Source organism: Alternaria novae-zelandiae (assembly GCF_023758075.1).
Source record: "Alternaria novae-zelandiae strain BMP 2774 chromosome Unknown scaffold_13, whole genome shotgun sequence".
In the NCBI taxonomy this organism is placed as follows: Eukaryota; Fungi; Ascomycota; class Dothideomycetes; order Pleosporales; family Pleosporaceae; genus Alternaria; species Alternaria novae-zelandiae.
The window spans coordinates 710,141-721,894 of record NW_026056973.1 but is presented as its reverse complement, the minus strand read 5'-3'; the positions used below and the strand labels follow the sequence as shown (position 1 = coordinate 721,894).

Genomic DNA, 11,754 nt, shown 5'->3' with positions numbered 1-11,754 from the left:
TTGATGATTAACAACACCCATCTATCTTATACAAAGGCTCCGCGATCTGGCTGCCGACAGCCGATCTGGAAGTGCGCAATTAGATCGCCTAAAGTCTTTTTGGACCTTTCTCCCGCGGTTGCATGGGAGACATTGTTGAGTATGGCAGGGACAACTGCCGATGATCCATACCTGATGCAGGCGAGACTGAACCTAGGAACCCATAACATCGGTGTACTCTTTACCTGGAAGACACGCAGGCGCAATATCTGAACCGTTCTGCTAACTTTGATCTTACAATGCGCAGCCTTGGCTTTACCAGGCGTAATCTCGTAGCCCGTTGCTTGGGTACATGTATATTGTTGCTGACACATTTGCCTTGGCTAGCTACCTGGGTTTACATACAGCAAGACAATTCCATGCGATGCACGCCATCTACGGGTACTTGTATCCTGCGCCGGAGTCCTGTTACTGGCCTTGCCCGTCTGGAGGACCCCGGCGTACGGGGCGAGTGGCCCGCAATGCCCGGGAGACATCCGGAGGCTCATTCGAACCTGGCTTGCCACCTCCGTAGTCAGAGAGGTTGTGTGTGGTAGATCGTTACGGTGTGTCGGGCGTAGATGCGCTTACAGGGATGGTGAGATTGCGCAGCCGCAGCGTGTTGCCAGGGTTTCTCGGTACTGTTTCTTGAATCGTGTCAGGACGGACATCACGCAGCGTGATTTTCCGACCACGCGAAGGATGCAAGGACGCCGCTCTCTCTTCTTTCAGCGTTGCGCGCCTGAACTCCGACACACGGACATGAATCGAGTTCTTCTCACTGTTTCCCCGGTGGCTAAATCATCAGTTTTGGTGGATGGCCGCCCTGACGCAACAGCACTGGAGCATCACCGTTTCTGGTCGGCCACAAGCCATTTAGCGATGCTTGCATCGGACTTTGACATACATATGTATAGTGAAGAATTCCGTCTATGCGTCCGACGGAGCACGTTTTAGCTCTCGAATATACTCAGGTACATGCCATCTGCCTTGCATTTCAACGGCCATTCCTGCCCTACTGTATGTAGGCCGTTACCCAGGTATGATCGGGCCGAATCTTGGTGCAGATCATGAATCTAGGCAGCCGATGTTCCTGATTACGACTGGAGTTCTAGTCCTGCTATCAACAATTGCCGTAGCTCTGAGGCGAGTACCTGCAGCATTGGCGACATCCTTGGGTAATAAGACACCGTTTGCTAACACCTACGCAGGCTTTACTGTCGCATCTTTCGCATCCGCAATGTTGGACTCGACGACTACTTCATGGTTGCAGCCCTTCTTGTCACGATTGGCATGGCGATTATGAATGGGTTTCATATCAGCTGGGGCACTGGGTATGGTTCGATGGTTGCAAGCGTATGTGCGTCGCTGACTACGACAGACAACATCTGAAGTACTTGGATGTGCCTTCAATGAGAATACCCACACTCAAACATTTCTATTTCTACCAATTGGTATACCCTGTGGCACTGTTCTTTGTCAAGGCTAGTATATTGGCGTTGTACCATCGTATCTTTGAGCGGCTACAGTTCCGGTACAAAGTCTGGTCTGTAGCTGCATTTGTCACGATCTACACAATCGTGGTTCTCTTCGTCAGTGTGAGCTGTTCGTTACTCTGCTTCAACTAGAAATGACACTAACTCCTACAGGCTTTCGAGTGTAGACCCAAGCCATCACAAGCATGGTCACCTACGTTTCCAAAGGGATGCAACAATTTGCGAGCTACCTACTTGGCACTTGGAGGCATCAATATCCTTACCGATATCACGATCTTTCTACTACCCTTTAAGCCCTTTTGGAAGCTACAGCTAGATTCGAAGCGGCGATTTGCGCTCTTTGGAGTCTTCGGGGTTGGAGGCATCGCCGTCGTTGCGTCAATAGTAAGGGTTTATGCACTATGGCTGTACAATGTCACCAGAGATATATCGTACGATTCCATATTTGTGAGTAGCTTCCAATGTGGCCCTGCTCGTCGAGATGCTGACCGTAACTCAGATTCTTCTTCTATCACAGATCGAAGTAAACGTCGCTATCATATCCGCCTCGGTTCCAGCCTTACGGCCACTTCTCCGCAACACATCTCTTGACTTTAGTCAGCCGGAAGCGTATGGTAGCGGCTATCGACGTACAGTTAGCAGTGGATCCACCGTTAATGGCCGAAGTGATCGCAATCTGATTGAGTCTAGCGGTCAAATTTCGCTTCTCTCGATGGAGAGGTGTAGGCCGGTGATAGAACGGAAAACCTCATGCGGAAGAGGAATGAATGGAACGAGCGAAGATTCAAACATCAAGGACGATGGTATCACGAGGACAACGGAGACAACGATAGAATTTGAGCAGATGCCTACTGACACCCTCCCACCCAGCAGGCATTGGATGACTACAAGGCATTTGAATGGTACACGGTAGAAAACAACATGTGACACACTACACAGTATAACGACTTTGACTTGTAGGATCATGGAAACGTCACTATCAATGAATTGACCATTTGTTTAAGCTTCAGACTTGACTTGAAAACCTCTTCCTACATTACACGCGCCAGAAAGATCGCATCAAGCAAGGAGGCAAAATGACGCATCTCAAAACCACAGTCGCTGTGCGTTCGGAACTTCCGCATAACAAAGACCCATTATTTCACGCCACAGCTCCCTCGTGGTACCATGCTCAAAGAAGAAGCATCAACATGCCGGGAGCTAGTCCAAAAGCCCCGATCGCAAATAAGAACATTTCTCCAAAGCCTGAGGCACTTCCAACGCGAAGGCTGGCAGCAGCGCCGGAAAATTGTGCTGGAGTGGAGGTACTAGGCGATGCACTGGTGGTAGTTGATGTAGCGGCTTCCGAGGAAGTTGCATCTTCTGAAGATGTGGTCGCCCTTGATGATGACGAGGCAATCCTAGACGTTGATGCAGGGGCCAAAGTCGAACTCGGTAGTGGTGTTGCCTCAACCGTAGGCGTCTCTGACTGTGTCTCTAGAGCAACGCTGATCGAGGCACTGATAGATTCGGCCGCAGAATTGGCGGCGCCCACATCCGATGCTGTCAGCGAGAAGGTGGTGTAGTACGTCGTTTCCGTGGATGTGATCTCGTAGGTAGCCTCGAAGTAATAGTAGTAGTAATAGGTATAGTAGTATGTCAAAGAGTAGGTGTACCACGAGTAGTCGACAACAACAGGATCTGGGATTGAGGTTGCGGATGGTGCTGGTGTAATGGAAGCAGAGGGTGGATCACTTTGGTCAATGCGAGGGACTTCGGAGTATCCGTCAGGGCAGGTCTCGCCGGGTAGATGATAGTAGTCGCCTGTGCAGCATGTACCAGTAGGTGGGATGCATGGGAGATCGCCTGATAGTATTAGTCTCGGGTATGGCTCAATTAGAAAGGATATTCACCAGGGCATACTGGAATCCATCCAGGTGAGTTGCACTCTTGAAGCTGACGAGGAGAAACGCTAGGCACTTCCTTTAGAGGTCCCGCTTTGCCAGCGAATACGGAGTACGAGAAAGCGCTCAACAGCACTAGTGAATGAGCGAGCATGATTGCTAGTAAGAAGCCGGCTTTTTATGAGAACGAGAGATGGTGATGATAAGTGAGCTGGCTGTTGAGGTCCGTTGGTGAAACAACAGAATAGCCTTTCCAGCCTTCAGCAACCCCAGACTTTATACCACCATGTCGCCAAAAGAGCAGTAAACATAGCCTACCTGACAGCCTGCCTGGCAGCCTTCCGTGATCGCAGATGTCAGCTCTTCATCTCCACTGCTGCGGTTGTGCAATATCATGCTTGGCGACATGTCGTTGTTCCAGGAACTTCGCCAATGGGCCTTATTACGGCACGCCACGAGAATGAAGTGTACAACGCCACAACAGTCCCATTGGCTGCCCATGGACGATGCGAGAAATGCGAGGAAACACGTGAAGTGTACCTGGGGGCCGAAATCGGATTGGCCAATCAGCTATGGCCTTGGTCGCTACACAATATTGAAAATAGTGCTGTAGGTCGTATAAACCTTCAGCCGCAGTCCCTACACGGTGAAGATGTCCATTGTACAGACCGGAAAGTTTGGGTTAAGCAAGTATGCCTTGCGCCAAGGTGGTTGAGGAGTTCTTGCTGCGGCGAGGCGTGTACCTAGGTATTGTCACAAGCAGCTCCCAATGACCACCACCTGAACTTCCTTGATTTAGATGACGCCATGATCTGCACAATTGGCACAGTAGGATCGTTGGTAATTCTCCACTTTATGGTTGGTTAGGACTTACTCGTCGATGTGCGCCCACAGTGAGTCACGGGAATTCAAGGCGAGGTCGCGGTGTGCATCATGTTAATAGCGTGAGGGAGCCAGATAGACCGCTGCTCCAAGTCACAAATGCATTCTGCTCGGATGCTGAAGAGCGTGACCTCGTGATGCGAGATCTGCCGAGGAGATAGCAGAAGATGATCAGACTTGGATCTGGCACGCAATAGTCGTGGTGCTGGCATGAAGATGATCGCATACGAACTCATAGCCGATGCATTGCCTGGCGTCCGATGATCCTGTGTGTCGCATTCCTGAGGGCGCGCAAGTCGTATGGCTTCCCGTGTTAACGATCGGGGGCTGCAGCAGAGCTGTGCGTAGAGCGAAAGGAAAAAGAAGATAGACCTTAAAGAGATGACTAAGCTTTGCGATGGGACGTGGACGTGAAAGTCGATGGCTCATGTGATGGCGTTCTCCGAGCGACCGGGGCCGGCCGCGTATCTCAGTCTTGCAGGGTCCAAGGTCACGACCCGACCGTTCGCCATCGCGTGTCCCCCACTTTCGCAAACACAACGCCTGCTTGCGACCAGATGGGTTTCTTCGCAAACTCTCCTACTTCTCTCTTCGCTCCAGGCGGATACGGCTGACGAGTCCCGCGTGTCCGATGCCACGCAACACACCAAGCACCATGGGCGAGGCAGCACATGCAAGCTACAACAATGCCATCGAAGAGCTGCGCGCAAAGGAGTACCCCATGCTGCAGGGTAAGTTGGTAGAGTGCCTTCTTGAGCGTATGCTTACTTATCAGACACGACGTACCTGGACCATGCCGGCACCACGCTCTACTCCAAATCGCTGATCGAGCGCTTCTCGGCCGACATGATCGCGAACCTCTACGGCAACCCCCATTCCGCCTCCAATGCCTCCCAACTGACGACGCGGCGGATCGAAGATGTGCGGCTGCGCCTCTTACAAATGTTCAACGCCGACCCCCAAGAGTTTGACGTCGTCTTTGTCGCCAACGCCACTGCTGGGATCAAGCTGGTCATGGATGCATTCCGGGATCACGACGAAGGATTCTGGTACGGCTATCACAGGGACGCGCATACGAGTCTGATAGGGGTACGCGAGGCAGCGAAGGAGCATCGATGTTTCGCTTCGGATGGCGAGGTCAATGACTGGATTGACGCCCAAGACACTGGAGTTGGGTCGCCACAGCTGTTTGCATATCCAGCGCAATCCAACATGAACGGGCGTCGCCTGCCGTTGGACTGGTCACACCGCATGCGTACGGGCAAAAGAAAACCTGTGTACACCCTGTTGGATGCTGCGGCACTTGTCTCAACATCGCCTCTTGATCTCGGGAATCCTGACGAGGCCCCCGACTTTACGGTATTGAGCCTGTACAAGATATTTGGCTTTCCCGACCTGGGCGCCCTGATAGTCAGGCAAGCATCAGCATCGGTTTTCGACAAGCGACGCTACTTCGGTGGCGGCACAGTCGAAATGGTCGTGTGCTTGAAAGAGCAATGGCACGCCAAGAAGGCGGACGCATTACATGAAAGGTTGGAAGACGGCACTCTTCCGATACATAGTATCATAGCGCTTGATAGCGCCATGGCCGTCCACAAGGAGCTCTACACCTCGTTGGATAGGATTTCGAGCCACACCACCTATCTCGCCCGGCAGCTGTACGAGAGACTTTCGTCGCTACGGCACGGGAATGGCGAAGACGTCTGCCACGTGTACAAAGACCCAGCCTCCAACTACGGAGATTCGCTTACCCAGGGCCCAGTTGTTGCGTTCAATCTTCGCAACCAATGCGGAGGCTGGGTGAGCAATGCAGAGGCGGAGAAGTTGGCTGCAATCAAGAACATCCAACTCAGGACCGGCGGACTTTGCAATCCCGGTGGTGTTGCCTCATCGCTAGGATTGGCACCCTGGGAGATGCGAGAGAATTTTTCTGCCGGGCAGCGGTGCGGTAACGATAATGATATCCTGCGTGCGAAGCCGACCGGCATGATACGCGTCAGCTTTGGAGCGATGAGTACCCTATCGGATGTGGACAAGTTTGTTGGCTTCGTGCGCGAATTCTTCGTTCAGGAACGCCAGCTGCTCGACACGTCTCCAATGATGTCTGCTGCTGTAGAGCCACCAACTCAAAGTCGCTTGCACGTGGAGAGCCTATCTGTCTACCCTATCAAGAGTTGTGCGGGGTTCAGCGTACCGCCCGATAGTGCATGGGAGGTGCGCCCAGAGGGTCTTGCGTGGGATCGTGAGTGGTGTTTGGTTCATCAGGGCACCGGAGCCGCACTGAGTCAAAAGCGCTACCCAAAGATGGCTCTCATACGTCCCAGTATCGACCTCGAGAAAGGACTTCTACGGGTGAGCTTAGTAGGCGCTCTGCAGAATACAACAGATATGCATGAAATCACTGTGCCTCTCTCCGCGGATCCACGAATGTTCACCGACGGAGGTATATACAAAGACGCAAGAGCCAAGGTCTGCGGAGATTCTATCGAAGCAAAGACCTATAGGTCGAGCGACGTATCGGCATTCTTTACGCGGGCTCTTGGGGTGGCCTGTCACCTTGCACGCTTCCCTGCTGCTAGCAACGGGAGCGCCACCTCAAGACACTCCAAAGCGCATCTGCAAAAGTACCAGAAGGCGGGCGCTATGCGAGTACCCGGCGCTTTCCCAGAAACGGTTCCCATTACGCCCGGCGCGTGCGTTTCGAAGCCAATCTTACTAGCAAATGAGAGTCCCATCCTTACTATATCACGATCGAGCCTCAACCGCCTTAATGAATTGATCAAGGCAGAGGGCGGTAAAGCGGCGCAAGCAGAGGTGTTCAGAGCCAACATCGTGGTTGCTGAGAACCCAGCGTACCCGCCTGGGCTGGAAGACCCGTATGCGGAAGACGACTGGCGCTACCTCCAGATTGGCCATCAGTACTTTGAGATGCTAGGAGCGTGTCGCAGATGCCAAATGGTCTGCATTGACCAGCAAACCGCCGAGAGAAACCAGGAACCCTTTGTAACGCTCTCCAAAACACGACGTTTTGATGGTCGCGTATACTTTGGAGAGCATACTTGTCATGTACCCTGGGACAATGTGCCATCTCCTCTGAGGCAGAACCCCACCATCACGGTCGGCGATGCAGTAAGCCCTATTAGAGAGGATGAGATACACCAGAACAGCCAGCTGCAGGCCCTCGTAGGTTGAGCCACCCAGGCCACCCAAGGACCAACTTACTACCCTTGTTGGTACGCGGCATAGCTGAGTATTCTTCGAGGCCACACGGCCGCAGCGTTCGCGCGTGGCTTCAGATGGTATACAGCAGGAGACGGTCATTGGCCAGGTAGCTATGTACAGTGTAACAGAGATTAGACGGGCGGGTCGCCGAGCACACGGCCATGGAGCAGTTGAGACGTTGATGTAGGCAACGTGATAGGCATACGCAATTCACGGGAAGGCCCATGTGTAAGCGCTGGTAGTGATGTTTCAACGGCGAACCAGAGTCAGGTGTCTGGTACGTAAGAAAGGTGGCAGATGGCATGAGACGGAAGCGCGCGCGCCCTCCGAAGCAACATAGACATAGACAGCGGCTGCAAGCAAGACATAAAATCGTCTAATGCTCCCACGAGATGAGACGCACAGCTTGCACACAGCTTCAATCTATTTCCAGCAACATCGTTCATGAGGCACATTCCTTTGCTTGCTACTTTGCCTTGATCTGACGCCAACGTCTCATCAGCTCGTCTCAGAATCTCTTACCGGGCAAACTACCAGGTCGCCACGTTCAGCTTCAGATTACGAGCTTGCCTCCCGCACATCGACACCGCACATCACACACGCGAAAGCTACGCGGCGAATCAGGCGCGCTTTCAGGCCGGTCAGAGTCTCGAGACCTGCAGGGGCTGAACAAATCACACATCTTGTTTCAGCGTTGGGCAGCGAATCGAATCCCTGTGGAGGTGTTCGCCAGTGCACGGGGCTGCATATCCTAGTCCTCGGCGCTTAGAGAACGCTGGGACGCTTCGCGCCCAAAATAACCGGACACGACCCATACAGCGGCCAACAACAACAGCGCATCCGCGCCAAGCTAGTGTCATAGTACATACAATAAACACTCTCGTCCCCAGGCGCCAAACGGTACCTGTCTGCCTGCCTCGCTCTCTCACCCCTCCACTTTGCTGTGGAAGAAGGCATAGCACAGCTTGCAGTAATACCGACCAGGATCCAAGTCATTCGTTCACCACCACGGTATATTCAACACCATGGCTGCCACCGACTCCAAGCCGACGCTGTCTACGCTCAAGACGCCCATGTCTGCCACCTACCCCTCGGAACTCAGGTCGCCCATGATAACCTCAGCAACCACTCCCATCTTTGCCAACATCAAGCGCGAGGATTCGGATCTCAAGACACCCATCACGCCACCAACAGCCTACCTGGAATTCCTCAAGAACTTGTCACCTGTTCTCTCAAGCCCAATGTCCACTGGTACCAGCTCCAAGTTCGTCTTCGGTGACAGTCGCCCCACCTCAGTAACATCATCGGCCTCCAGCGCGTCCTTCACATCGACATCAGCCCCAGTAGACAAGGACAAGGACTCGCCAGCAACTTCAAGATCCAGCAGCTGCAGCAGGTGCGACACCACCAAGGACGAGCCACCAATGTCTGCACCACCAACCAAGCTCCAGACCGTTACTATCCCACCACCATCACCCTTCACGCGGCCCCATTCAGCGCGGACACCCCGCCTTTACATCCCCCAATCACCCTATTCGCCCGCTGCAGTACGGTCACCAGCAAGCGCAAAGTCCATCCAATCACCATTTTCTGCCGTCTCCTCGCCCAAAACCTGGGATGCGGATAAGAAGACTGGCCGGTCAAGGCGCGTTAGCGTGCGCGAAGTCGTTACACGGACAGTGACATATAGTCGCACACCAGTCGACGCGAAAGCTCCACAGTTTCCGCAAATTGACCCCGCACCCCGCGGCAAGAGGAGGAAGGTCGAGTAGAGATGCGCCATCGTTGCGCAAACTACCGCTTCAGAACTGGCCCCAGCATGGGCACCCGCCTAGTGCTACACCACGATACTCTTCAAAGCTCTGCCCTGGTGCATACCGTAACGCTTTGAATTCCCATTCGTCAAACGTCTACTATTTTACATTATACACGACTTACAACCATCCAACCCGGCCACTTCAACTAATATCTCGGGTCCAGGCGATCCGAATCGCAACCATTATCTTCAACCATCATCATCCAACATCAATCACGACCGCGACATACCAAACCATCACACCATGAACACCTCTCCCACTTTTCCTATGTTTACTACCCCACATCAATAGGGAGCGACGTTATGGCCACGTCACTTCCCTCTCACGACCCTGTCACGGCGGAAAACATGTCTTCGGCGTTGGGGCTTCACCATTACATTTTACCACATTTTACTAGCGGATACCAATATACAGCGGGCGGGAATGCGCCGGCGCTGTTTGATTGGCTAAGCGAGTACGGAGATTACCTCTTCAATCTACTCGAGAGAGGCGACCAAAGGACGATGCACGCGCGCGCGCGCACGCACGCACGCAAGGTTTCCTACTTGCCATGTGGGTGCGTTGCATGCAGGTTTTACTGGTACTGCAGGTGTGTGGACATCTGGAACGCGCCCTTGTGGTGATAGGGTGGGCGGTAAAAGACACGAAAACAATAGCTCTTGCCGCCGTACTCGATTCACCTTGGGCGAAGCTAGCGAGGTCAGATGAGTGGCTTCTCCACTTGCAGTTCCAGGTTTCCCAAGTCGCTGCAGTATCAGTACTAGCCCAGAGACAGAAAGAGAGCGAGAGAAATGAAACATGATAACCTACTATTCAAACTATGTTCTCTTGTGCACAATACCACATGTTGATCGCGATTGATTTTCGCGGCGGAACTAACTACGATGGGGTATGCAAAGGTATACTACACAAGATCCCTACACATAGAACCACACACCGCTCGGTCACGCCGGCCGGTGAGAGAGAGGGAATCAATCGAACGAGCCTCCTCTGGTGGTCGGTCTACCATTTGCTGTTTTGGCAGACCGCCTTGTGACGCGGACACGCATACCCGCCGTAAGAAGCCAATATTTCCCCAGATAACGCATGGCAATCTATATGCGCTTAGTCTGCCCAATCAGCCTCCACTGGACGTTAGCCACCCTCGATGTAACAGGCCACGACCTTCCACCTTTCAATATTCTTCTTTTCTTCTTTTTTTTCGCCTCGGCAGGAGCATGCAAACCACCTCGCCAATCATACATGTATGCTGACGGACATGTCAATATCCGCCCCCCAGTGTTCTCGTGGCGGTGCTGCGCAACTACAGTAAACAGGGCGGAAAAGGGCGCACGGTACGCTACCCGTTTGCCGCGTAGGTATGCAACGCAGCTGTCATGTCATGTCATGAGGGAAAAAAGCAAGCAAAGAAAAGCTCAGGCCCAAAGGTTTCCCAAGGCTGCGTAACCTTCCCGCTTCTTCTAGCTCGGTATGGCGAGTCGGCCAGTGAAAAGGACGAGATGGGGTGCGCAGGGATGCCACAGGGGTGGGGTGGGCGCTTAACCAGGGCTGTGGAGACGGGTGGCGCTAGGTGGGCTTGGGGTCGCCGATTGCTCACGTTTGATCATGTGAAGGTGGGCAGGAATGGGGATGCGGATGAGGTTGCGGATGGAGCTATTGATGTTTGCTAGGGTGGTATTTGGAGGTTGGAGTTGAGGCGGTGGAGGTAAATTGGAGAGTAGGTGTTTCTTGTTGATGAGGTAAGTGGGTGCTGCGCGTGCAAATAGATCAACGCACACACACCAGCCACACGGAAGCTACGTTGATGATCGGAAAGGTAGCAGCAATCCCTCGCGGAGCAGCACGCCGCTAACCATGCTCTCACATCTATTTCCCATCTCTCGAATCCCCTTTCTTCAGATACTTGGTTTCATGACCCCTCGTGTCAATGAATCCTTCCATACGCGACAGCACTGAATATACCGCCGGAACAGCGCCGAGCCGCGTCTCTTGCGCATAATCTTCCCTTTCGCTTTCGAACAAGACAAGCCCACATCCCCAGCGGCACCTGCCCTTTCCACACTGCCGCGGCTCATAAATAGCAGAGAGAGGCGGTCTACGCCGTACGCGCTCCAGCGCGCTTGCTCTGACTCATGAGAAGTCGTGCCGCAAGAAGGGTCAGTCATCGGTGTGCTTTCATCCCCAGCGGCGTCGCGGCACAGAAGACTAGAGCAAAGGCCTTGGATGTGTCAGACGCGCTTAAATGGATTCCCAAGTCCATGGCTGAGGGGCGATGGATGTGGTGATTACCACGCCTCGTAGGCCGTTGGTCCCTTTGTGAATGAGGCACGGCGTCGCAGTGTGGTATTGGATTTGGAAACCAACTCTCCAGGGTTCGGATGGGAACCTTCGGGTATGGTTACCTGCCCGGAGACTTTTCCTGCACACATATCTGCC

At 53.3% G+C, this 11,754-nt stretch overlaps 2 protein-coding genes across 2 annotated transcripts; both read left to right on the top strand.

The window, feature by feature from the left end:
• Window positions 1–4,934: 4,934 nt before the first annotated feature.
• J4E88_006753 (uncharacterized protein) lies at window positions 4,935–7,471 on the top strand (the record flags this gene model as incomplete). The annotated part of the gene is made up of 2 exons (XM_049400375.1): window positions 4,935–5,010; window positions 5,055–7,471. 2 exons carry the CDS (start codon window positions 4,935–4,937, stop codon window positions 7,469–7,471), a joined length of 2,493 nt encoding a protein of 830 aa, XP_049253994.1.
• Window positions 7,472–8,526: 1,055 nt separating this feature from the next.
• J4E88_006752 (uncharacterized protein) lies at window positions 8,527–9,273 on the top strand (the record flags this gene model as incomplete). The annotated part of the gene is made up of 1 exon (XM_049400374.1): window positions 8,527–9,273. One exon carries the CDS (start codon window positions 8,527–8,529, stop codon window positions 9,271–9,273), a length of 747 nt encoding a protein of 248 aa, XP_049253993.1.
• Window positions 9,274–11,754: the final 2,481 nt, after the last annotated feature.